The 27,257-nt window shown below is 37.5% G+C and overlaps 1 protein-coding gene across 1 annotated transcript; it reads left to right on the top strand.

The window, feature by feature from the left end:
- Positions 1-4,050: 4,050 nt before the first annotated feature.
- On the top strand, positions 4,051-14,752 carry GMNC (geminin coiled-coil domain containing). Its single transcript, XM_036447597.2, has 5 exons — positions 4,051-4,077; positions 5,921-6,095; positions 7,745-7,833; positions 8,981-9,097; positions 13,960-14,752. The coding sequence occupies exons 1-5, from the start codon at positions 4,051-4,053 to the stop codon at positions 14,578-14,580; spliced, it is 1,029 nt and encodes a 342-aa protein (XP_036303490.1). The 3' UTR covers positions 14,581-14,752.
- Positions 14,753-27,257: the final 12,505 nt, after the last annotated feature.

Here is a 27,257-nt window from a genome sequence, read left to right as displayed (position 1 = left end):
CCTTTATTTTTAAGTGCTATCTTATGAGAAAAGCCCAGAAAGCAATGCTACAGAGTACAGGTTTACCTCAAATATAGACCTATATTTATTTGCTACCTATCCCTCAATATGAACTAAATCATTTGTTTTTGAAAAATATACCCCTATACTTGATAACCTTTAAATTTGTGAATAAAACAATAATATATAATGTCCTTTAATATAATGCAATAAATATAACTGAAGAATCAGGCAATCACTTAATAAGCCAATAAAGAGGAAAAGTTCATTATAATGCTTTTGAAATAAATTCTGGCTCAAACACCCAATAAAATAGTGTCATAAATATCCATTCTCCTCCCTCTTACACAGAGTTTTAAAAAATATATATATATATTTTTATTGATTTCAGAGAGGAAGGGAGAGGGAGAGAGAGAAATAAAACATCAATGATGAGAGAGAATCATTGATCAGGGATCTAGCATGCAACCCAGGCATATTTCCTGACCACTGAATTGAATCATGACCTACTGGTTCATAGTTGATGCTCAACCACTGAGCACGTCGGCCACACCAAACTCTTCTATAGAGTGCTATTTATCCAAGGCCTTTCTCTCTTCTGGCTAATAACCTGATATCATTTTCTCAAACATTAAATTTATTTTGTTGCCAGAATTAGCAGTTACTAAACTGTTCTGTTCACATATATATATACACGTTAATGCATATATGATGGTTGCTAGAAGCCATGCTGATTTATAGATGGTAGGAAGTAGGCAATATCCTGTCCCTATAAATGTGATTTCTACACATCATTCTGTAGAGATGAAATTCAAAGCTATGTCTTAATAAACTAAACATGCAATCATTCTCCAGATAGGCTGAAATAAAATATTCAGATGTTAAATCGCCCAAGGCAAATTAATACTGCACTGAATTTTCGCTAAGGGTTAAGCTTTTCTTTACCTTCATGTGAAAGCAGAAATACTATCTTTTTATTGCCTGGAGATTCGGCTGTTGAAGCTATGAAAAAAAGCTATGCTTGTAAAGAGAATTTAAAATCATTCTTTTGTTATATATTCTACTGAATTCACTAATAAGGCAATTGAGTAAAGTGTCCTCCAGGGGTGAAATAAAAGAATATTCCATATGCCAAACTCTTTATTTCCTTGGCTCACCTCTGATCATACTCTACTCATTTCTGTCTGTAGTTTTGGTTTGTGTGTAGGTCAAATTACCTCCTATTTTGTTATATCTTTGCCCTGGCAGGAGGCAGAGCTCTGATTCAACAATTGGGCTGCTATTAACCACCTCCCCTTTAACACCATCACTTCAGCCACAATACAAAAGGCAGTTTTTAACAAATATTGTTCATAGATGAAAAAAAAATCTACATGTATTACAACCACTAAGAAAATCGCCCCTCTTTCTTTCAAATATATAAATTAAAAATGACCAAAATATTTTACATTATTGCTTATTTGACTCATTTTTCAAACAAACACACATACACAAACACCATCATACAAACAACCAAAAACAAAAGCCATAATACTTATACCTAAGCAGTAGACTTAAAATAGAAAGAAGTGTTTAAATCAGACCTTAAGAATCTGGAAAATTTTCCATCAGCTTATGATTTCAGGAGAGCTTTATCTTCAGATTTATGTTCCATTGTCAATAGCTCTTCACTGTTTAACTTGAGGGATTCTCTACCACCCTAAATACTCCCACTTATACAACACTCAAGTTGTTAATGATTTATGACACATTTATGTAACTGAAACCCAATGGAAATTTTAAAAAATATTTCTAGCCCTAAAAAACAACATGTTTTTTAAATGTAACTTTCATTTTCACTTACTTTTAACAAGCAAGGCACAATAACACATGTGTTCAAAAAGCAAAGTCCTCTACATCAAACCATAATAGCTACTATCCATAATGTATTATAGATAGTGAATTGGAATATTCAAGCATTAGTGGTCAGTTTTTTAATCTCTCAAATAGATATTTCTTTCTTAACTGATCAGAGGAGCTGAGTACTTAAGAGAACATGATAATACAGTGCCAAATAATTCAGTTTCAGAGTAGAGCAGAAATTTCAACCCAGGTATATATTTGTATCCAAAGCCTATGCCCTTTATTTTTATGCCATGTTTTCACGATTGGCCATTTTGAGTGACTTATGGGATCAAGAAGTAATATTTTCCACAAGCTCACAGGTCTCATTTTTGACAGTTTTCAAAAAAACAAAAAACAAAAAACAACTCAATCCTGCTTTCTCTGCCATTGGTGCTCTTCACCCTGAACAATATCATCAATTCTTACTACCTGAATGGGTTTTGATCGGTTTCCCTCCATTATCTCAGGGTCATATTGCCAGGGCATTCTCTTCCCGTATGCAGTGAGGGAGAGAGGGGACCACTCATGTCAAGTAATCCAGGGAGTAACTCCTAGGCCGTAATCTTCAAACCTGATAATGTCCATGTAGAAATGCTTGTAGATAAACAGATTTAGGAGAAGAGGACTCTATGAAGTCTGGAGCCTTCCTCCTCTTCTTCTTGTATTCTTTTTGTTTGTTTGTTTTTTAATTTTGGCACAGAACACTAATGAGCATCTGCTGTCTGCTAATCACTGCTAAGTGTTATGAATGATATGCACAAGGCAAGGCAGAATAAATAAAGGTCAAAACTAGTTTAAAGAAAGGACTATGCAAGCCAGAATCAGAAGTTTTCTCAATTCTTATACCATGCTTATATTGATTGACTGGGGCTTCCATACCAAGAATCACAGACTGGGTGGCTCAAACAACAAAAATTTAATTTCTCATTAAACTATGTTCTGGAGGCTGGAAGTCCAAGATCAAAGAGTCTGCTGTGTTAGCAGTTTCTCCTGGGCCTCTCTCCTCTACTTGCAAATGTCTGCCTTCTGGCTGTTTTCTTTTCTCCCCACAATCCACCCCTGTGTCTCGTTCTCTTCTTACAAGGACACCAGTCTTGTTTGCTTCCAGTACCATCCTTATAACATCTTAACCTTGATTACCTCTATAGAGTCCCTATCTCCAAATATAGTCACATTGAGGGTTAGGGATAAAAGATATATATTTTGATGGAACACAATTCAGTGCATGAAAATGCCCATTGCATACATGGTTATAATTTACAGTGAAAGAAGTCAAGAGATTCAAGAAAACAAAATTATAGTGGTTAGAAGCATGGATACTGGAGCCAGAGGGTCAAATCCCAAGACTGCCAGTGCTTAACTGTAAAAACACCAGTCGGTCAAGTTTCTTAACTTCAGTGCATCAGTTGCCATCCTATACAACAGAGACAAGAAGAGTGCCTTCCTCCTAAGTTATTGTCATTTGAAATAAATTGGCTATTTCAATATATATATGAAAAGTTTTAAAGATGCTGTTAAGCCTCTTTCACCTCTGGATATGAAATCATAGGAATCATGAGACTAAAATGCAAGAGGGAAGATGGTGGGAATTAAACATTTTAATTGAGAAGTATTAACACACTAATTTCTCTTAATTGTAATAATTTATTTATATATAGTAGCTGTGAGGCTAGGACCAACACAGAGACAGGCACTTTAGATTCTTAAATTTATGACCTAATTCATTCTTTATTGAGCACCCCATCACATACTAAAAAAATTGTCCCGGACCCTTTGGAGAAAGCAGTGAACAAAACAGACAGAACCCTCTATTCCCTTGAAGCTTACATTCTAGAATGGAGATAGATCACCACCACATCTAACACCCACTTTAGAAGTTGGGGAAAATGAGCCATAATGATATAGAAGAAGCAAAAAAGGCAATCAATTCACCATGGCATACAGCAAGTTGATATTTATATCACGTGACCGGGAAAATACACAGGAGCGGTATTAACTCTGGAGCCTGTTGCCTGGGCTTCCCCTAGTGCTGGCCTGATCCCTGAGATGCGGGTCTGGGCTAACCCTGCGCCCTGGCACCTGCCAACCAGTCCGCCCTGTCCTGCTGCGAGGGCGGAGCTGGTGCTTACCCAGTCTGCCCGGGCTGCGCGGTCTCCGCCACCCTTGATGCTGGCAGAGAGCCTGCACAGGCGCGCGTTTTGAAGGTTTTAGGTCCCAGCAGGCGATTGCCCTGAGCACTAGTGATTTTGGCTGGATGATTCCTGAGCCTCGCACCAAATCAGAGGCAGCGCTCACCGCTCACCAGGAGCCCCTAGTGTCCCCCGCAACTCCTGCAGATTAGAACTCGCCTCTTCTAGCTCCTCCCCTCAGTCTCATTTAAAACTCCCACCAGCTTTACGGAAAAATTAAGAGTGGACTCAGTTTCTGCAGCGCCTCCTTCCACTGCAAGATGGTAAGTGAGGAGCTGGCTTTTGCTAGCTCGCTGGTGAATCCTGAGGGTGCAGAGAGCTAGTAAGCTTTGCATTTGGGATTTCTCCCTCCTTGGAAGGAAGATTTCTCTGCTACCTGTCAATTAAGAGACAGGTTCTTTGCTGCCCATCTCCCTTTCTCATCCACCCTCTCTCTCATCCTTTACCCCCTCTGTTATTTCTTTCTCCCAACTTTCCCTGTACACTTGCACTTACTTTTCATTCCACATCTTCCTCTAGATAATACACATATTAGCAAACACTTGGACTTAACTTAGTCTAGGGCTATTTGGGGTTTGTTTTCTTCTCAGGTGTCAATTGCAAAATAGCTCAGCTCTAATTCCAGTAATAACCTCAGGGAAAGAGCCTACAAACATGCTTTTAGAATAAAAGAAATAGCACTTGATAAACTTTGGCTGAATTTCTTTAGTCTGCACTGCCCAAGCTGGACTTGCTTCAAAATGGGCTTTTTCAAAACTTAATTTACCAGGAACATGTGAGTTTTTTTTTTCCTTATTTGTTTTCTTTGTTTATGTTATGCCCAAGAAAGTCCTCAAGTCAACAACGAGTTACAGTGGTCAGAAGAGTTTGTCCAAATCTGCACCCTGCTGAAATGAATGGCTTTTACCTGATTAAACATTGACAAATAATTAGAAAAGGGATGTTGTACAAATTAACCCAGGAAGGCTGCCGCATACCTGCCCCTGCCTGGGCATTTGGAAAGACTGTGTTTGAGGAGTCCTGGGAGGAGGGTGCTCGCTGGCTCAGAACACAGTGGAGAATCCCTGCCAGGAAGTGAGGAGTGGCAAGATAACTCTGGAAGGGCACTGAGACCTGGTGATGGAGAGACCTAGAGCTTGCTGTCTCTGCTGATTAATTTAGTTCAGCTCTGGTTATGTATTTACTTGGAGTTATTTTATGCTCCTGAGCTTAGAGTTAAAAGAATGGGGCAATATGTATTTCTGTATCCCTGGAAGATACCTACGTATCTATTTTAAACCATTCAGATCACCACAGGATCCAGTAGCATTTGAAGTCAGAGGAGAGAAAAAGAGATGAATGGCGCACCTGTAGAATTCAGAAAGTAAGAAATGAAAATAAGTTAGATTATATTTTGTTGTTCTGTTCATTTCAGCCTTAGTATTATGTGTCTTTCAAGGCTATTGGAAATATAAATTAAGGTATTTGCTAGAAAGAGTCAAGCAGTTCTTATGTCTTTGAATCATTAAGTAAAATTCCTTTTATTTAGATCATGGGTAGCCTGTTAGATGACTCAGACATGGGAATAGAGAGTATGCCTGGACATGTACCAATTTGGACCATCTGATACTAGTCTGTTCTTTGCCGAGAGGGTCTTAGGAAAGTACTGGGTAAGCCAAGGAGCTGACTCCCTTATAGTATTTATACTTTGACCAGTCAAAATTAATCTGGGATCTATAATTAGCAGCTTTACTGTTTTTTATTCATTGAGTGTAATTTCGGCATCTTTCTCCCACCCTTTCCTCTCTCCAAATCCCCATCACCCCATCTGCTGGGAACCCCTCTACCCTTCATACTGATTTTCACAGAATACCGTTCTGCCTTGCCAAGACCAGTACTTTGTAGGAGGCCAGAGCTATAATTGCCCGTATCCCACTACAACGTCAGAATCTAGTGTTGACGTTTCCACGGAGACTTGGGTCTCTTTCTGGGCTGCTGGTCTCCTGGACAACAGAGAGCCCCAACAAGCACCACAGGCACAGGGTAAGTTCTGCTGTTCCGCTCTCCTGGTAGATCTGAAGCCCTTTTCCAGCACCCATAGTTGCAAAGCATCATGGGCTGGAGCTCTGTAGAAGAAGGGATGGCATGAAAAAAAATGTAAGAAAGCCCAAAGACTCATGCATTATACAAGCTAAATCATCCATTCTTTTGTACTTGCCAAATAGTGAAAACAATCTTCTTCCCCTTGCCTGCTGGACAATCTGTATTTCTCCCCATACCTGTCAGTACTTGGAGATTTCCAGTTCACTGAAAGAGTTTGGTCTGGGTCAAAGTTTTATGAGCAATCCTAGTGGGATGCTTTTGGAATCAAGACATGAGTTAGAACATTTCTTTTGGACTTTCCCTGGGTATGAGAGAAAAACAAGGAGAAATACTAACTTAATATTTAATTTCATAGAGCAGAGTCTATGAACAGTGTCTTATAAGTAGAAAAAATGATTCTTTTTTGCTCCAACAAGACTTCAGTTTTGGAGGGAAGTATAACATTGATGGGAAAATTGCATATTGATTTTAACCTAGGGCTTAGTCAATATATTTATAAATATTAAATACATTTATGTTTTAACATTCAAGTTTCTGAAAGAACTCTGAGACAATTTAGAATATCTGCACTATTGATTCTGCCACATATTTTTTTTTAATTTGAGAAAAGACACAAAAGCCACAAACAAACAAAAAACAACACACACACATATATCAGGAAGAAAATTTTTCAGTTTTTTCTTCTACCACAAGCAACAGAGAAACAGAATGTCTAATATTATGAAACAAAAGTTTATAAAATTTTATTCTTGTCTCCTTATCCATTGTTCTACTTTAATTAAAAATATTTCAGTAGTAATATTTCTGTTTAAATACAGAAAGGCAAGAGTCTTTTTTAGGTGAGGAAAAGAAGGTAAAACTAAACCAATTTAGTATGCCGACCATCATTTTCTTGGGCGGTACAGCTTATTTTCAAATATGAAAACAAAACAAAACACCTATTTGTAAAAGCACGTGAAACAAACAGAGAATGGTATTTGAAATACATGAGTTGTCATTTTGAAATTTCACCAATGTCTTCAGAACAGTAAGGTATAAATTACTTTAAAGTAGAAATTGCTACCACATAGAATTCTGCATAAATGTTCTCCATCAGATTTAACTGATAGGGTGACAGAGATTTTCATCTAGGGAAAATGGTAGCATAAAAAAAAAAAAGAATTTGATTATAGAGCCTACATTTTCAAGCAGTAAAGCTTAGAACATAAGATAAAAACATAGTGGAATTGCACTGTTATGCCTAGTGGGGGGTGGATTAATAAATATTTGAGTGAATTAATAATGCAGATGGGACAGTCTTTATAAATTTAGCCAGCAGGAATACATATAGTAGGGAAGGATGTGATTGTTAGCCCTTAAAAATGTACCTCTGTAGCTATTCTGGCATATAGTCTATAAATATTTGTCTTTTATGGCATCCTGGTTCCTTCTTAATGCTTTAAATATTTTGTTTTCCTATGTGGAGGCAATGGCTATTTTTGGAATGGAAATTGAACCTATTAAACATTATGAAATATTTTTGTAAATTCTTTATCAACCGAAAACTACAAGTGTATTTTCTCAGTTACCTATTTGGTGTTTCCACATAGAATCATCCAGTGACTCGAATTTCCCTTTTCCTAACTCTTGTTCATGGGAAGAGGCTCAACTTTCCTCTCAGCTCTACAGAAACAAGCAGGTACGTACAGAAGATCAGAACACTGGGACCGACCATGCTCTATGCAGTCCATTCTTAATGTTGTTCCTCAATATCACACTGCTTCCTTTCCCTTGTAAATTCATATGTTAACTTTCAGTTTAAGACCAAAGTGATTATAAATCTTATAGAGTGATAAAATTTAGGTGATAATACCAAAGGAAAAAAAATAATCCCCAGAAAACAAACAAACAAAAAACACCACCACAACCACCAACAGCAACCAAAACCCACTAGGGAGATCAAAAGTCAAGCTCTGACTCTGCACATAGATTAGCTGCACACCCTCTTGAATCCTTATTTCCTTCTCTGTGAAATTGAAATATTTGGGCTGCCTTCTGTTGTGAACTGTTGGAAAGATCAAATGATATAATGAGTGTGGTAATATTTTAAAATCATAGTTCATCACTTGGAGTAGGAATGATGGTTGTAAGTTTTTCACAAAGATTGTTTCATGTTCCATAATATGCTTATAGCTCTTCTAAAGAGAGTAATTTAATGAAGTGGATACACAAGCCAATCAATCTGAGACTGAGGGAAGCCAACCCATTTCTTCTTCTTCTTCTTCTTCTTCTTCTTCTTCTTCTTCTTCTTCTTCTTCTTCTTCTTCTTCTTCTTCTTCTTCTTCTTCCTCCTCCTCCTCCTCCTCCTCCTCCTCCTCCCCCTCCTCCTCCTCCTCTTCCTCTTCCTCATCCTCCTCCTCCTCTCCCTCCTCCTCTTCTTCTTCTTTTTCTTCATCTTCATCTTCATCTTCTTCATCTTCTTTTTTTGTAAAGTACAAGGTAAAAGTCCAGCAAAACTTTCCCAAACATCATTTTCTATATTTAAACAGTTGCACGCAGCTCATTTTCCTACATACCTTCCCTTGTGGTTACAATTTTAGAAGTCATATAATCTCTTCAAACACTTTGCAATGAAAAAAAAAATCAGAGCACAAAAACTGAACAATCAGGTGGTAGGTGGGTGTAGACTGAATTTAGGCTTCTGAGGAGGAGGGCTCCCTGAGGTAGAATTCTTAAAACAAACAAAATAATAATGAGGTTTAAGCAGGTTAAGGATCAGTGGCACTATTACATGGTTACAAAGTCAATACAGTGGAGCAGCCTTCACCATTGTCTACTTTTTGCAGCTCCAAGATACGCTGGTGCAGAAGGAAGAAGAACTTGCTAGGTTACATGAAGAGAATAATCACCTCAGACAATACCTGAATTCTGCTCTGGTTAAATGTCTTGAGGAAAAAGCCAAGGTATGTACCTCTCCCCTCTATAAGGATAGAGTGGATATAAAGTCTATTTGAGAAAGGAGAGCATTTGATAGCACTCCTTGATTAAATGGAGGAAGTGTACCAAACGTGCCTTCTAATGCATTTATAGGATGGATGGATTTTTCTAATCAAAATACAGCACTTTCAGAAGAATTTTTATGCATCATTTCTTGGAAGCAACTAGATTATATATTTTAGTCATATATTACAAAAGAAGTTGCTTAAGGATCAAAAGCCAGCCAAGGGGGTTGATGAGACCACAGAAGCTAATCAACAACAGACTTAGATGGAACATTGGAGAGGGAATCAGATCTGAGGAACACTGTTGTTGTTTTTTTGCATTGTCTGTTTGACTTTTGGTGAATCACTATCATTTAGGGCCTCAATTACCTTCATCTGAAAATGAATGGGCTAAAACAGTGGTTAGCAAACTGCGGCTCGTGAGCCACATGAGGCTCTTTGGCCCCTTCAGTGTGGCTCTTCCACAAAATAGCACATGCGGGCGCACATGTACAGCTCAATTGAAACCTCATGGCCCATGCACAGAAGTCGGTTTTCGGCTCTCAAAAGAAATTTCAATCATTGTACTGTTGATATTTGCTCTGTTGACTAATGAGTTTGCTGACCACTGGGCTAAAAGATCTTTTAAGAATCTTCCCAGCTCTGAATTGTCATAGAAATGACTGGGGTCCAGATCTCTTGACTGTCAATTAGAGATTGTTAATTACATATCTTCATTTTGTAATTGATTTTTAGAGAGAGGGAGAGGGAGCTAGACAGAAACATCAATGTGAGAACAACATTGATTCACTGTTTTCTGCACATGCCCTACCAAGGAACCAATAAAAAACCCAAGCAAGTTCCTTGACCAGAAATCAAACCAGCAGCTTTTCAGTGCATAGAATGATGGCCAACCAACAAAGCCACATTGGCCAGGGCTATATTATCTTTTAATAAGCATTTTTCTTACACTTTTAAAGTGAGTTATTCTAACTCAAGGGTAAATAACTTGCCCATACCCCTTTTTGTTTTGGGTTTTATATTTTTTTGTTATCTTTTTTGCCATTCCGTTATTATTATTGCTTATATCAATCTTTACCTTATTTCTAGACAAGCCACATTATTTTATATGATTTAAGCTAAATTGATGATGCTTTTTACTACTCTTACTGGACATAACAGTTCAGAGAAAAAAGAGGCATGCTATTTTTGAGTCCTTTACAATTCAGCTCTTATAATTATTAGCCTTAACTCCAGAAGAAGAACAGTTATTAAATTAGTATGTGATATTAATTAGGCAGTTTTTTCTCCCTTATTCTCAATTTTGCATGATTTAGAACACTATAATACATATCACATGGGAGTGCTATGAAAGTTAATGAAATAAGAGGAAGCAGTGTTACATAGTTTCTTTTTTCTTTTTGGACAGCAATTGCAACTAATTATATTATTTACATTTTTTACATTTATTTTTATTGTTGAAAGTATTACAGATGTCTCAATTTTATTTTTTTAATTTATGTTTTTGTTGACATTACTACAGATATTCCTTTGCCCACCTCCACCCAGTCCTGCCTCCCCTTTCCTCTGGCCATCACCACACCATTATTTGTGTCTATGGGTTATGCATATAAATTTTTTGGCTAATCCCTTCACCTTCTTTCATCCAGTCTCCCCTTCTCCCAGCCCCTCTGACAGCTGTCAGTCTGTTCCATGTGTTCCTGCATCTGGTTCTATTTTTGTCAGCTTATTTTGTTCCTTAGATTCCACATATAAGTGAGATATATGGTATTTTTCTTATTTCACTTAGCATAATAATCTTCAGGTCCATCCAAACTGTCACAAAATGTAATATTTCCTTCTTTTTTACAATCATGCAGTATTCCATTATATAAAGGTACCAGAGCTTTTTTTTTTTTTTTAATCCTTACTTGGGAACATATGTTTATTAATGAGAGAGAGAGAGAGAGAGAGAGAGAGAGAGAGAGAGAGAGAGAGAGAAAGAGAAAGGGAGGAGAGGAAAGGAGAGATAAACATCAATCAGCTTCCTTCCAGGCTAGCGATGTAACTCACAACATAGGTATGTGCCTGACCAGAAGTCGAACCAACAACCTTTATGGTGTACCTGATGATGCTCCAATCACCTGAGCAAACCAGCTAGGGCCCACATCATTTTAACCCACTCATCTCCTACAATGATCATAGGGCTACATATATTATTTTGAATTAATGATTCAGGATTATTAGGATATATTCCCAGAACTAGAATCACTGGGTACAAAGGAAGTTCCATTTTTAATTTTTTGAGGAAACTCCCTACTGTTTTCCACAGTGGCTGCACCAGTCTGTATTCCTACTAGCAGTGCCTGAGGGGTCCCATTTCTCCACATCCTCACCTGCACTAGCTGTTTGTTGATTTATTGATAATAACCAATCTGACAGTGGTTTTAATTTGCATCTCTCTGATGATCAGTCACTTTGAGCATTTTTTCATATGCCTCTTGGTGATCTTTATGTCTATTTAGGTCCTTTGCCCATTTTTAATTGGATTATTATTCATCTCCCTTTTGTTAAGTTATATGAGTTCCTTATATATTTTAGATATTAACCCTTTATAAGATATATCATTGGTAAATATGTTCTCCAATACAGTAGGCTCCCTTTTAATTTTCTTAATGGTTTCTTTTGCTGTGCAGAAGCTTTTTAGTTTGATATAGTCTATTTGTTTATTTTTTCCTTTGTTTCCCTTGCCCTAGGAGATATAGTAGCAAAAAATATTATTATGAGAAATGTCTGAGATTTTACTGGCGTGTTTTCTTCTAGGATCCTTATGGTTTTGTGACTTACATATATATTTTATCCATTTTGAGTTTATTCTTGTATATGGTATAAGTTGGTGATCCAAATTTTTTTGTATATACTTGTCTAATTTTCCCAACACCATTTATTGATGTGACTATCTTTATTTCATTGTATGCTATTGCCTCCTTTGTTAATATTAATTGAACAAAATGGCTTGGGTCTATTCCTGGGTTCTCTGCTCTGTTCCATTAACCTATATGCCTCTTCTTGTGCCAGTACTAGGCTGTTTTGATTACAGTGGCTTTGTAGTATGACTTGATATCTGGTATTGTGATCCCTCCAACTTTTTTCTTCTTCCTCAAGATTGCTGTGGTTATTTGGGGTCTTTTTTGGCTCCCTAATTTTTTTGAATATTTGTTCTAGATCTGGAAATATGCCATTGGTGTTTTAATAAGGTTTACAGTGAATCTATAGATTGCTTTGGGTAGTATGGACATTTTGATTATGTTAGTTCTTTCAATCCATGAACATAGTATATGCTTTCACTTACTATATCTTCCTCTATTACTTTTTTTCAATGTCCTATAGTTTTCCATGTGTAGATCTACTACTTCCTTGGTTAAGTTTATTCCTAGGTATCTTATTTTGTTGTTGTTGTTGTTGTTGTTGAAATGATAAATGGGGTTGAGTTTCTAATTTCTCTTCCTGAGAATTCATTACCCTATATAATAAAAGCCTAAGATACTAAGTGTCAGACCTTTTGACTGTTTGACTAGTCATTATGATGCCCACTATGACATGTACTGACCACCAGGGGACAGATACTTGGACTGGTAGGTTAGCTTGCTACTGAAGTCCTGCTGATTGGTACTGGGCAAGACAGGCTGGACACGCCCGGGAGACCTCCTGTGGTCCCTCCCTGGCCCCAATTGTGCACTGGTGAGAGCCCTCGGCCTGGCCTGTACCCTTTTGCAATCTGGGACCCCTAAGGGGATGTCAGAGAGCCAGTTTTAGCCTTATCCTGGCAGGCCAAGCCAAAGGACCCCACCAGTGCATGAATCTGTGCACCGGGCCTCTAGCTGGTACATAAAAACACCATCAATTTTTGGTTGTTAATTTTGTATCCTGCTACTTGCCAAATTAATTTATTAAATCTGGCAGGTTTTGTTTGTTTGTTTGTTTGGTGTTTAGTCTTTAGGGTTTTCTATGTACAATATCATGTCATCTCCAAATAATGACAATTTTACTTCCTCCTATCCAATTTGGATTCCTATGCCTTTTTCCAGTCCGATTGCTGATTGCTGTAGGTAGGACTTCCAGTGCTATGTTGAATAAACTAATTTTAATTATTCATTAGGTAAAAATACAAACATTTAAAATTATGTATTACTTTACAAATTATTTGATTGTGAAAAGATACATCATTGGTGTATCATACTAATTTAGAACCAAAAAATATGTTTTATTATTTTGTGTGTGTGTCTATGCATTGTCTATTTTTGCTTAACCTCTTCATCTTGTTCACCAATCCCTCCAACTCCCCTCCCCCTGTTCTGTCTAGATTCAGATGGTTTAGATGTAAATCTAGGCTAAGTGATTTTTAACAAGCCATTACTATGCCTGTGCCTTAGTTTCTTTATTAAAGGGAATTTTAACAGTACTTAAAATGAGATTATGTATGTAACCACTGTCGATTACATGATAGTTGCTATTATTTTCACTATAATAATAATTACTTCCCTGGATAAAAAATTTAAAGACATAATTTACTCCTTTCAACTTTTAAATGACTAGTAAAAAATATGAATTGGAATTTCTAGGTGGTAAATTCTCATTATAGATTTAAACTTAGAAACAGAAGCTAATAATGCAATCAGTTTTACTTGTGCATGCCTGTGTACACAAATAGAAGCTTAATCACGTTTTCTAAGGACTTAAGGAGACTAGCTACTATTTGAAGAAGGCGTAATTACACAACAGTAAAGAAAAACGATATTGCTTGATTACCTGACTGTGTATATTTGCAAATGTTATTTTCCCAGAAATTGCTGTCATCAGATGATTTCTCCAAAGCATATGGAAAATTCAGAAAGGGGAAGAGGAAACCCAAAGAGCAAAGATATTTTCCTCCTGAGATCCCCCATCGCAAAAATGCCAAGAGAAACCTCTCTAGTGAATTCGATAACTGTGAAGAACAACCGGGGCCCCCTGTGGATCCCTGGGTCCTTCAAACACTTGGGTTAAAAGATCTCAACACCATTGATGATACCTTATCAGCTAACTACAGTGCCCTCTCCCCTCACCCCAGAAGAATCACCAGCACATTTCCCCAGTTTCTGGAGAATGCAGTTCATTATGAAAAGGCCCCCACTGAGGATCTGCAAATTGACTATGGAGACGAAAGAACCACTCCTTCCTGCAGCACTGCCAGCCCTGGGGAAGATTTTCACTTCCTTTCTCAACTTCCAAGTCTCCCAGGAGGGCTGCACACTCTTCCTTACTATACTTCGGATGTGTCACCCAATAAGACTGAGATGGCCTTTTCCACATCCCTGAGCCCCCACTGCAATGTGAAAACTCATTCCTTCCACCAGGGACAAGCCTTTGTTCGTCGAGATGAGGTGGGAGGCTGGAAGTTTACCTGGGTTCCCAAACAGACTTAGTGACTCCCCTTCTATCACAAAGGACTGCCATGAACTCTGTTTACAAAGACCTCTCTTGCACTTAAACCTGGCTATGTGGAATACAGAAGCTATTTCCAAGGCTGCCTCCTGCCACTTTAAATGTCACTCTCAATTATCCACTTAAATCTGCAGGGAATGGCTTCCAAGATTCTAATGAAACATGTCTGCTCTTCTTTCACCTAAATTTGACTTGCTTACACACCAACACCTGCTGTTGACTTCCTCCCAGCACTTGAAAAAGGTATTTTCCAATTGCCTGTATATTCCTTTGAGATCTACATTTGCCGTTCCAATTATAAAAAATTTAACAGATTTTCTTCTTGCATCAAACAGTTTAAATGCTCACAGCTTCCACACTCTCACTTCTATTACTCTCCTGCTCCTCTTCATTTCTGAAAACTACCTTCAGAAAGAGTGCTATTATTACTCTATGTACCTGGTACTGAGTGTTCAAGTAGCTGGGGGTAAGGTAGAAACAAGTGTATTTGCCCATCACCATGGATGGGAGTCAAATGCAGATGTGAGTAGTGTTATGTGTAGTGCAGTTCAGTAAGTTGAGTGTCCCAAGGTGGAGTTGACAAGGTATCTTTAAACATCTGTATCTCTACTGATAAGCAATACCACAGATAAATTAAGAATTAAAAAGAATTAAAATTATCTCAAAATGCCCTCGGGGTGTCAGTCTCTATAGGCACCTGGCATTGCCTCTTAAATGAATATGGCCCAAACAAGAACATTTTTGAGGGACTTATGATCACAAATCAAATTATCACCTTAATTACCCAGATGCCAGCATCCTTGAAAACATAGGTTACCCTGGTTCTGCCTATGTCTCATTTATTCATTCATTCATTCATTCATTCATGAATTCATTTTTTCATTCATTGACCCAACCAAAATATTTCTAGAACACCAACCATATATCAAGCACTATACTATTTATGAGGTGGTAATAAAATATGAGCAAGTTAGACACCATGGCCACCCTCATGAGACTTAGAGCCACACATCTGTTGTGGCCTGGAGAAAGCTGTTTTCCTAGTGTGAGAATTCAGCTTTCCCAGCTGCAGAGTGTATAGGAGTTGAATAAATAACCACCAATATTCTATGAATTGAGGCTGGGTCCCATGAGCCTTACTCCAACACTGTCATCCCAGGTCACTACTCTCTTTAGGTTTAAGAGGCACTGCAGACATGTTGGATGAACTTTACATATAATTTAAAAGAAATGTGAGCCATTTGTAGTTAATTCTAGAATCATTGCTTTGATTGTAGTTATTTTTTTTTCTTATATGAGCCCATTTTGCAAGTTAATTCTCAGTCTGTGTGAGAATTATTTGCATCTAACAAATGGAGGAATTACTTTTTTCAACATATTTTTATTGATTTCAGAGAGGAAGGAAGAGGAAGAGACAGAAACATCAATGATGAGAGAGAATTATTGATTGGCTGCCTCCTGCACACCCTCCACTAGGGTTAGCGCCACAACCCAGCCATGTGCCCTTGACTGGAATCAAACCTGGGACCCTTCAGTCCGCAGGCCGATGCTCTATCCACCAAGCCAAACCGGCAAGTTTGAGGCATTACTTTTTAAATGTGTGCATAGATTTAATATAAATGTTGACATCAAAGATTTATCTTTTTCTACATAAAAAAAAAGAATTCTTAGTAGCACTAAATAGAACATGTTAGTTCTTCTTTCCAATTCCCCAAGATACCAGTGCTTCTCAGAATACTTTACACAATATTGATGTGTGCTTGTGCTTTTTTGGACCAAATTTCAATTAATGATAAAATCCACCATCTTGACCCTTTCCTGATTTTTCTGTTTTCCACTTCTCAATAAGTTACCTTGTACAATCAGTGCCTGGAAGCATAAGTAGGCTATTTGGAATTATTTGTAACTAAGATATGCCTTTTGTTCTTGTTGCTGGTTGTTTTTTTGTTTTGTTTTGTTTTGTTTTGTTTTTGCTTTATTTTGCTGACCTATTTGCTGAGCAAATAGCCCATTTTATAATGTGTTGTTACCACCTAGTTTTCTTCAAATTTAATAAAGGGGATTTCAAGATTTCAACTAATATTATTCTCCATAATATCTTAATGACTTACAAAAATACATAACACATTTTATTTAAAAAACAAACAAACAACTGCCTTTGAAATTCTAGTATCTGCACTGCTTGTGGTTGAAATTTACCTTTTTTTAAAAATATGAAACTTAAGAATTAGAATTGATTGCAGTCTAATGCACTAGGAATCAAGAAAACAACACAACTATTTCAAAAGTCTAAATAATCAAGTTGTAAAACAAAATTGAACAGTCAACAAATATTTATTTTGCATTTTATCTATCTTATCATGTGTAATGCACCATGAGGAAACATCCAGGCTTAGAACAACACATTTGAGATATGGATATAAGGCACATGAAATGAATAGCTCTTAATGAAACTTGGTCTAAGACTGGTTTAAAGATATTACAGTACACTTGTAGTAAATAGCTTGCTCTGGCTTGTACCATGGGTAGTAGCAGGAAAGAAAATGACATCTTGTTGAAATCATATCTACAAATCTTATATTTATTTGACTTATGGTAAGAAATTATTTTATTGTTGTTTAAAAAATTAAAAATTTCTTTCAACTGAGTATCTAATTTTTTTTAAATTTTAAAAAATATATTTTATTGATTTTTTACAGAGAGGAAGAGAGAAGGATAGAGAGTTAGAAACATCGATGAGAGAGAAACATCAATCAGCTGCCTCTTGCACATCCCCTACTGGGAATGTGCCCGCAACCAGGGTACATGCCCTTGACCGCAATCGAAACCAGGACCTTTCAGTCCGCAGGCCGACGCTCTATCCACTGAGCCAAACCGGTTTCGGCTGAGTATCTAATTTTTATGATTTTACTATAGTTCTCCAGTAAACCACAGTTAATATTTTATTAATATTCAATATAAAGAGAGAAATAAAACCTAAATATGTTTGTGATCATTATGATATTTTTATATTGTATACTAGAGGCCAGGTGCATGAATTCATGCATAGTTGGGGTCCTTCTGTATGGCCTGCAGGGATCAGGCCAATACCCAAAGTTCAATGCCACCTGCAGCTCCCTATCTGATGCTCCTGCTCATCCCAGCCACACTGCACCTGCTGTGGGCTCATGCCCCATCAGTCCCAATAGGGATAGGCTCGCGCTGCAAAAGCAGAGCTTGCCAGCCATGAGCCCTTTGTCTGGCGCCCTTCCAAGGGGAGTGGCGTGGCCTGTGGGGTCAGGGTGAAACCTGCTCTCCGAGATTCCCTGAGGGGTCCTAGATTGTGAGAGGGTACAGGCCAGGCTGAGGGACCCCACTGGTGCATGATTGAGCTGGGGAGGGACCGCAGAAGGGCTCCAGGGATGTCCAGCCCATCTTGCTCAGTCCAGATCTGCTGGACCCCAGCAGCAAGCTACCTTCTGGTCGGAGCTTCTGTCCCCAGGTAGTCAGTGCACATCATAGTGAGCAGCTGAGAAGCCTTAGCATATCATTAGCATATTATGCTTTGATTGGTGGTGCTACCATTCTGTCTATTTGTATATTACCCTTTTATTTATATAGGATAAGATTTTCTAATAATGGATTTTCTTGTGATTTTAACTGTAATCTTGTTGGTTTGCACCTCTTTTTTTTATGATGTTTGTGGCCAGACCAATGTCCTCAGCATTCAGGGTTAATAGTTTTTACCTTTATTCATGATTCATTAATGAGGCTTTCAGATGTTAAGTGGCTTAAAGAATTAAATGTTTTGTGAGTATAGCACACTCTTATAAACTAACCTCTTATAAAAATTATAATCCAGGATCAATTTTTAACATTTGATAGTATTTCCAGAGTTCTTTGATCAGCTGTAAATAAATCATACTTGTATCTCACAAGTATCTGGAAAATAAGGGCAATTAGAAAGTCTCACTTAAGGTAACATTTCATGAATGAGATTATTTAAAACTGCAGTGATGCTAAGCTATAATTGTGAAAAATTAGAAAAAAAGAAACTATGTGAATCAATGGGGGGGTGGGGGGAATGCTCCATTGCCCAGCCAGTGTGGTAGAGTGGTTGAGCATTGACTCATAAACTAGGAGGTCAAGGTTCAATTCCAGGTTAGGGCACATGCCCTGGTTGCAGGCTCAATCCTCAGAAGGGAGCATACAAGAGGCAGCCAATTGATGTTTCTCATCATTGATATTCCTCTCTTTCCCTTTCCTCTCACTGAAATCAATAGAAACATATATATATATATATATATTTTAAAAGAAGTGCTTTATTGATATACAAGGGTTGGCAAAAGGAGGTTTACAGTTGCATTGTGATATTCTTTTGAGTTATAATGCTATTATAATAATCAAAACCTACGTGTCTTTTTCCATAAGAACAGCTATAATTCCACTTTTGCCCACCCTGTATTTCAAGAAAACAAACATTTAAAATAAGTATGACAAATAAATTTCAACAAATGACCTGCATCACAAATATTGTACAAAGTAATGTATAAAATAATACATCCGAAGTAATGTATAAAATAATACATTCATTGATAACTTTTTAAATCCTTCTTTGAGGATGTTTTATTAATAAGAGAGAGAGAGAGAGGGGAGAGAGAGAAAGAGAGAGAGAGGGGGAGGGAGAAACATCCATGTGAGAAAAAAACATAGATTGGTTGACCAGGGATCAAACATGCAATCTAGGTATGTTCCCTGATCAGGAATGCAACCCACAACCTTTTGATATAAAAGATGATTCTTCAACCAATTGAGCGAGGTAACCTCTTTCCTGTAAAGTTATGATACAAATTTTACATTTGCTTCAGCTTACAAAAGATTCACATTAAGTATTAAATGCACCATTTTATTCACTTTTCATGAAACCAAATAAAATTGGTTTACAAGTTATATGTTGTATGTATGTTTCTTAACATATTTGTCATATTTTGAGCTACATTACTTTGTTTCATGAACAGAACCAGACTTCCAGTTTTATCTAATTCTTACATTGGGTATTCTATAAATGTAAAATATATAATTTAACACTTAATATTTTAAATGATTATGCTTGTTTGTGATTAAAGTTCTTTTTAAATATTTGCAAGTTGGTTTGTAATAAATTTATGTTTAGTAAATAAATGACAAAACTTTTTAATCTTACCTTTGGCTCTAATTTTATTTTATTGTTTTATTTTTATTTTTTATTGATTTTTTTACAGAGAGGAAGGGAGAGAAATAGAGAGTTAGAAACATTGATCAGCTGCCTCCTGCACACCCCCCACCAGGGACGTGCCTGCAACCAAGGCACATGCCCTTGACCGGGATCAAACCTGGGACCTTTCAGTTTGCAGGCCAACTCTAATTTTAGAAATGATTTTCAGTGAATGGAGCAGCAGATTAAAATGTTTTATGTACTTATTTCTGCCATAAGTTTTGTCATAGAATATGTATTTTAATTAACTAATAGTAGCATGGTTAATCATTGAAGCACTTATTCATCAGATAATAGAACTTCTTCCAGATTCTGCAGAAGATATACAGATGAAATATATGCTCAGACTAACTTGACTATAAAAAAGAGAAACATAATTTCAAATATGCTTAATTAAAACAAGGAAATAATTAGCTTCCATAATTGGAAAATTTGTGCCTTATATATGGCTGGACCTAGCTGCTCATGTAGTCAGGAATCTGATTTGGGTATCTAAGAAAATGCTGATGATCAGGAATGAATTCCAAAATGGTGTTAACATAGTACTCACTGCACAAAAGCATGTCAGAAACCAGGATGGGATAAGCAATGTGAGCTTGAAGAGCAGCAAACTATGGCCTATAAGATATTATCTAATTTTGTGACATTCTCCTCTACCTTCATGTTTATAATATTCTCCTAAATAAATAAAACCTTCATTATATTTTTCAGACTGCTTTCAAATATACTATGATGAATTATGAAAATATTGAATGTCTGCAAATGAAAATTGTGAGCAGATTTTTCATTGAGGCCACTATATAGGGCAAATATCCTTAAGGGAATAGTTAGTATCAAGAGATAAATAATTTGAGACTTTCATATCAGGCCAGTAAACCATTTGCTATCTGGAGATTCTCCTATCATCAGTTATGGATCACCTGAATTGTATGTAGTTTCCTTACAGAGATATTTGACTTTTGCTTTCCTCCTTGAAGAAAACTACATCTAAACTCACTCACTCTAAATGGTCCTTGAGCCTGGATGTCATCAGAACAGGTTATTGGAAACAACAGATTGAGATAGATATATTGATTCCCATTTTGTGGTAAGAAAAGTGAATCTAAGTGTTATGTGGACCACCAAAACGAGTTTGACTCAGTGGATAGAGTGTCAGCCTGCAGACTGGAGGGTCCCAGGTTTGATCTGGTCAAGGGCACATACATTGGTTGTGGGCATATCCCCAGTGGGAGGTGTGCAAGAGGCAGCTGATCGATGTTTCTCTCTCATCGATGTTTCTAGCTTTCTATCCTTCCCCCTTCCTATCTATAAAAACATTAATAAAATATATTTTAAAAAAAAGAAAAGAAGTGTTATATGGACCGTATTATAATTACTCATTGAGGCCCAAGGTAAGCTTGGCACTGACTTTAGATCCAGTTCTCTTTCCACTACATCATATGATGGTGATGTTTGGGATAGCAGTCCATCACATATAATTTTAGGCATTTGGCCTAGGAGCATAAAAGTATAGAGGGAATTTAAATTCTTTGTTTCATTCATCAGTGGACTATTCTGGGGTCTAATCTTCTCTTAACCCCATAATTGCTAAAATAAATTATTCACAATAGACCTAAGTCATCTTCTATCATTTTTTAAAAAAAAGAGAAGTACATAAGTTGAAAAATATTGCAGAAATTAGGGACAAAAAGTAGGATGGAAAAGGTAGACCACACATGGGCAAAAGTATTGATATGCTTCTTTTTTAAAAATATATTTTACTGATTTTGTGCAGAGAGGAAGGGAGAGAGATAGAGAATTAGAAACATCGATGAGAGAGAGTCATCGATCAGCTGCCTCCTGCACACCCCCTACTGTGGATATGCCCGCAACCAAGGTACATGCCCTTGACCAGAATCGAACCTGGGACCCTTCAGTCCCCATGCTGACGCTCTATCCATTGAGCCAAACTGGTTTCAGCTTGATATGCTTCTTAAGTAAAAGTAAAAAGTTAGGTAAGTTAAGAGAGAGATAAATTCCTTTCCCAATTCCTCCAAGTAATATAAAGAAAGGCCTGAAGTAGCAATTAATAAACAATGCTCATGAAATATCTTCTCCCTGTCACACAGGACATAGATTTTATACCTGTTCAAGTAATGGCATTGTTCCCTTTCCTTTCCTATCAATCTTTGTAAGCATAATTCAAAGGGAAACTAAAACATTTGAAGGATATTTATAATTCTGGGCCCACTTCTTCTAACACATGGGAAGCATTCTATCCTTTTATTTTGGAAATTGGGGGTTAAATATTATATCTTTGAAGTGATATAGCAGATATGTTTTCTCATATCTTTTCCAGGTTTTTAATATTAAATAATAAGGCATAGAAAGGTGTTGCAGGTAATTTCTCATTTCACGAGTCCTTAATGTACAATGGCTGATTTCTTTGGGATGAGGCCAAAGATCTCTTGATTCATAAGTAGGATATTCTAAAGGTAATGCTCCCTCAGGGCCCCCAGTAGCTGAGAGCAAGAGAAGCCCTTTAATGTGTGTGCAGTAAGAAGTCAGGACCTTTCCTTATAATCAGACAAAAGGTCAAAAACACACCCTTCTTTCCTTTTGGTCTCCTGAGATTTGTCACCTCAAAAGATCTAGAGTCATTCTTCTTCCACCCCCGGTCCACAGGGGAGTCATTTCGGGCAGAATCTGGAAGTGGCATCTGCACAGTGCAGCCCATAGGCCCATCCATCCATAGACCTGTGTGTGTATCCTAGGAATCTCAGCCTCCTTGGGGAGGAGAGCACCATATTATCAGAGTTGTCATCTTTCCTTCTGATCTTAAAGATCATAAGTAATCCATCTAGCCTAGCCTATTTTCCTTACTCCAAATGTTTTCAGTAGTTTTAATTAATCGTCTGCTTTCTTTTGAAATTATAGAGAAATGCATTAATTTTCTTGTGGGCCATTCTGTTAGCAAAAAAGAAAAAGAAAAAAAAGGGCTGAAGACCTAGAATAGCCTTTTGATGAATGAATGTAAAAAACAAACACTCACATACTTTCAATGACGTTGGCATGAACTTCTAGAAGGTTATTTATTATCTATCATAATTATTAGGATTTATTCAAGCCAGTAAATCAAAGATTTATATGTTCATTGCCTACAGATCAGTGATATTATGAATAAAGAAAGGACTTATGTCACTCTGGCTGGCGTGTCTCAGTGGTTAGAGTTTCCGCCTGTGAACCAAAGAGTTTCAGGTTTGATTCCAAGTCAAAGGCATGTACCTGATTGAAGGTTTGATCCCCAGCCAGGGTCAGGGCTTGTGGGGGAGGCAACCCATTGATGTGTCATATAAGTTTGCTTGTTTCCCAGATATTCAATATTTTTAAATGGGTTATAGCATAACTTCAATCTTAATTATCAAAGATAACGATGGTTATAGTAACCAGCTTTTTTTGGGGGGGGGTAATTTTTTAATATCTTGCTATTTATTTTATTTGAATGTGATTAAGAATATAATGAAAAACAATTACCACTTTTTTATGCTTCTTAGCAATTGGGATGCAATTTCAGGGGCCAGTTTCAGCACCTTGGTCAGAGCAATGGGATTAAGAACATTTTTGTACATTTGTACACCTTGGATTCAATGGAGCAACTATATATATATATATATATATATATATATATATATATATATATATATATATATATATATATCTCCTGCTCTAATAATTCTACAGGTATGCTCTAAAGTCTTCAGGCAGCTTTACCTTGATAAGCATCCTTAAAAAAAAAAAATCTATCATAGAGAACTTCTCTCTTTAGTACTTTGCAATTACTTAGTCAACAGTCATGGGGGTCTTCTTTGTAACATAATCAACTATTGTGTTTTCTGGCCTCACTTACTAAATACAATCTAGAATGCCCAGTTTTCTAAACATCTCTTCACCATCTGCCTTAGTATTTCTGGAATTTCTATTTCACTTAGGTTTGGCCCATCATTTTTTTCAAGCTTCATTTTTCCAGTGCTATATTTTAAGGTTCTTCCTAATGTATAAATCTTGTATCACTTACCCTTATCAATTTTCTGCTTCTATTTTATCCAACACTTTTAAGATCCATTTCACTACAAATACATAAAATGTCTTTGTGTATATTTTAAAAAAGAAGTGAGACATTCCAAACATAGAAAGATTGTTTATAATTGATAACTATCTACTAAGACTTAATGTAAACCTATTGGCATTCTAAGTTAACTTGATATTTCCCACTTACATATGTCATTTTGGAATGTGGACACATGAAGCATGGACCTTGGCCCCATTTTTTTCAATAGGTCCACATTTCTAACTTTAGGCATGCATATGTATGCACACACATATTCACACATGTGTATATACCCTCATGTCTTCCTGCATGCTGGACCAAAGAGGAACAACAGGTTTAACCTAGGTCAAATGATAAGAGGGAGAGAAGTTCCAACCCTTTAATGTTTAAGTGACCCCAGTTATGCATGAATAAGAAGAGTGAATTCAACTTGCTAAATAGGTCAGCAGACAGTATGATGAAAGATCAGAACAATCTGGTCATGGATCACCATTTCCAGCACTGGTCCATTACCTTCCATTTCAGCTCATAAACATCCCCCATTATTATAAAGCCTGGCTTACCTAAGATGAAACAGTCTATGCTGTCCCTAATAATGAAACAGATCTAACTCAGTAGCCTCCTTATTTTTGTGAATCATTGCTGTCATTTTTTAGAACAATACTTAGAGGAATATAAGTATTTACTGCTTATCTTAAAACCACTCCATTAAAAAAATCTGTCATTTGCTTGTATATTTAACTATGTCAGCACATACCAGTGCACAGCAATTTGCTTTTTTTTCAGTGCATGCAATCAAACATAACAGTGAAATGAGACAATTCTAAGGCCAATAACTAATTGACTTCAGTGGCTACAGCCCAGTATCTGGGATTACTAATGTCCTTCTGTGCTGCAGCAAATAACATAAGTAATCATTCTAGAGTGATTGTCTGGCAAATTATTGTTTTCTAGATCAGAGTGCCAATATATATAACAAAGAAATATAAGCCAAATAATGTCTATAAATCTAGATCATTGAGTCGTTCCTCATATTTCTCCTAGAACAGTGTCTAGAACAGTGATGAAAACATTTAATAGGCATTCATAAAGGGTTTGTTAAAAATATCTATAATAAAGAGCCAGGGTATAATGACCAATAATGGCCAAAGACTGACCATCTGGAGGTCAGTGCTGGGTTGCCATGGTGACCCAGCGCTGACTACTGAGGCTGCAGGCCCGGTACCCAGCAGTGACTGCTGAGGGGCTTTGAATCAGGCCCGGAAAAGACCTGAAGAGAGAAGCAGGGGCTGATCCATAGCATCTGAGGCAGCTTTTGACCAGCACTTGCCTCTCTCTTTCCCTCAGAGCCTGGCCAGCAGCCCTGTGTCCATTTCTCTCCAGGCCTCCACTAGGGCTGCTGATCAGCCCTACCTTTCTCCTCAGGCCCTGTTGAGAGGCCCAGAGACACTGACTGTCATAGAAACTGGCCAATCAAAACCAAATCTAGGTCAACTATTAAGAGGCAGTGGCTGCCTAGGAGACAGAGCTTTTGATGCTGATTGACATAGAAAATGACCAATCAGAACCAAATCTAAGTCAACTGTGAGGAGCCAATGGCTGCCTAGGAGGCAGAGCTTTTGAAGTCACTGGCATAGAAACTGACCAATTAGAAACAAATTGGCAAGCAGAGAAGGTCAGTTGAGGTTGAGATCAGGCCAGCAGGAAAGGACAATTGGGGGCAACCAGGCTGGCAAGGGGAGGGCAGTTGGGGGCAACCAGGCCAGCAAGGGGAGGGCAGTTGGAGGTATGATCAGACCAGCAGAGGAGGGCTGTTTGGGGTAAGATCAGGATGGCAGGGGAAGGCCATTGAGGGAAAGATCAGGCTGGCAGGGAAGGGCAGTTGGGGACAAGATCAGGCCAGGAAGGGGAGGACAATCGGGAGCGAGATCAGGCCAACAGGGGAGGGCTGTTGGGGGCAAGATTAGGCCAGCAAGGAAGGGCAGTTAAGAGTCATCAGGCAGGCAGAGGCAGTTAGGGGCAATCAGGCAGGCAGGTGAGCTGTTAGGAGCCAGCAGTCCCAGATTGCGAGAGGGATCTCTGACTGCTGGTTTAGGCCCAATCCCGATCAGGCCTAAACCTGCAGTTGGACATCCCCCAAGGGGTGCTCAATTGGAGAGGGTGCAGGCTGGGCTGAGGCAACTGCCCCCTTTGTCATGAATTTTGTGCACTGGGCCACTAGTGAGAGAATAAAACACATTAATTAATTAAATTAATTTAATTGATGTGTTCTTTAGTGATCACACAGTATTTCATATGTATGAAATACCGTACCATTTATTAAACAGTTCCAAGTATACATACAATGTAATTATAAATAAACTAGAGGTCTGGTGCATGAAATTTGTGCATGAGGGGCTTCCCCTCAGCCCAGCCTGCACCCTCTCCAATCCAGGACCCCTCAGGGATGTCCGACTGCCTGTTTAGGCCTGCTGCTCAGTTTGGTCACCCCTCACTAACCCCCTGCCAGCCTGGATGCCCTGTGCAGCCTGTTGCTCAGTTGTTTGGCCATCCCTCAGTAACCCCCCTGCAGGCCTGTTTGCCCCACACAGCCTATTCGGTCATCCATTCAGTTGTTTTGGATGCGATGGTCACTTAGCCTTTTATATAAATATAGTATTGTTGTAACCTGCAATATAATTATTATAATTACTGTAATTTGATACTCAGAGGATATGCATAAAGTTTTAATGAGAAGATAAAGGTTTGAGTTTTGTTTCTGAAATTTTTTCTGTTTATATAATTTTGAAAAAGTGAACAATTTGATTCTTAATTTACACATCTGTAAATAAGGTTGATAAGACCTCTATCATAAGTGTTTTCTGCAAGAATTAAATGAGACATTGATGTAACAAAGTGATGTATATACAGTCAAGTGCTATAACATTTAATTAGTGATCAACAATCTTCAACTCTAGAAATTAAACTACTTGATCAAAGTCCACAGCTATATTTCCAGCTTCCCAGATGTAGGTTACAGAAATAACATTATTTATAATCTTTATTATTCTTATAAACTCCTTATGACATAAGTGTTCCTAAAAAGATAAATCTATTATCCCTCAGTAAGGATATATATTATGAACATCATATTTTAACATTTAATTCAAAGTCTCAAATTCTCATCTTTTAATGACCATTATAGACATTTGTACTTATGAAAGTGATAAGGACTATATATTTATATTTTTCTGCACTGATTAAGAGTGCATCATAAGTACAGATGAATGTGAATGGTCAGATTCAACAATTAGTTCCCAAGAAAACTTCCTATCCAAACCCTATTACCAATTTATAGG

This window comes from Pipistrellus kuhlii, unplaced genomic scaffold (assembly GCF_014108245.1).
Source record: "Pipistrellus kuhlii isolate mPipKuh1 unplaced genomic scaffold, mPipKuh1.p scaffold_m20_p_2, whole genome shotgun sequence".
Taxonomy (NCBI): Eukaryota; Metazoa; Chordata; class Mammalia; order Chiroptera; family Vespertilionidae; genus Pipistrellus; species Pipistrellus kuhlii.
Note: the sequence above shows the minus strand (reverse complement) of the source record. Positions and strands in the feature narration are given on the sequence as shown.

Excerpts from the sequence above, each read along its gene's own strand:
- GMNC (XM_036447597.2), top strand. The coding sequence starts at position 4,051 with ATGCTGGCAGAGAGCCTGCACAGGCGC. Across the intron at positions 4,078-5,920 it reads CAGAGAGCCTGCACAGGCGC|AATACCGTTCTGCCTTGCCA; the intron begins GCGTTTTGAAGG and ends TGATTTTCACAG. Across the intron at positions 6,096-7,744 it reads ACAAGCACCACAGGCACAGG|AATCATCCAGTGACTCGAAT; the intron begins GTAAGTTCTGCT and ends GTTTCCACATAG.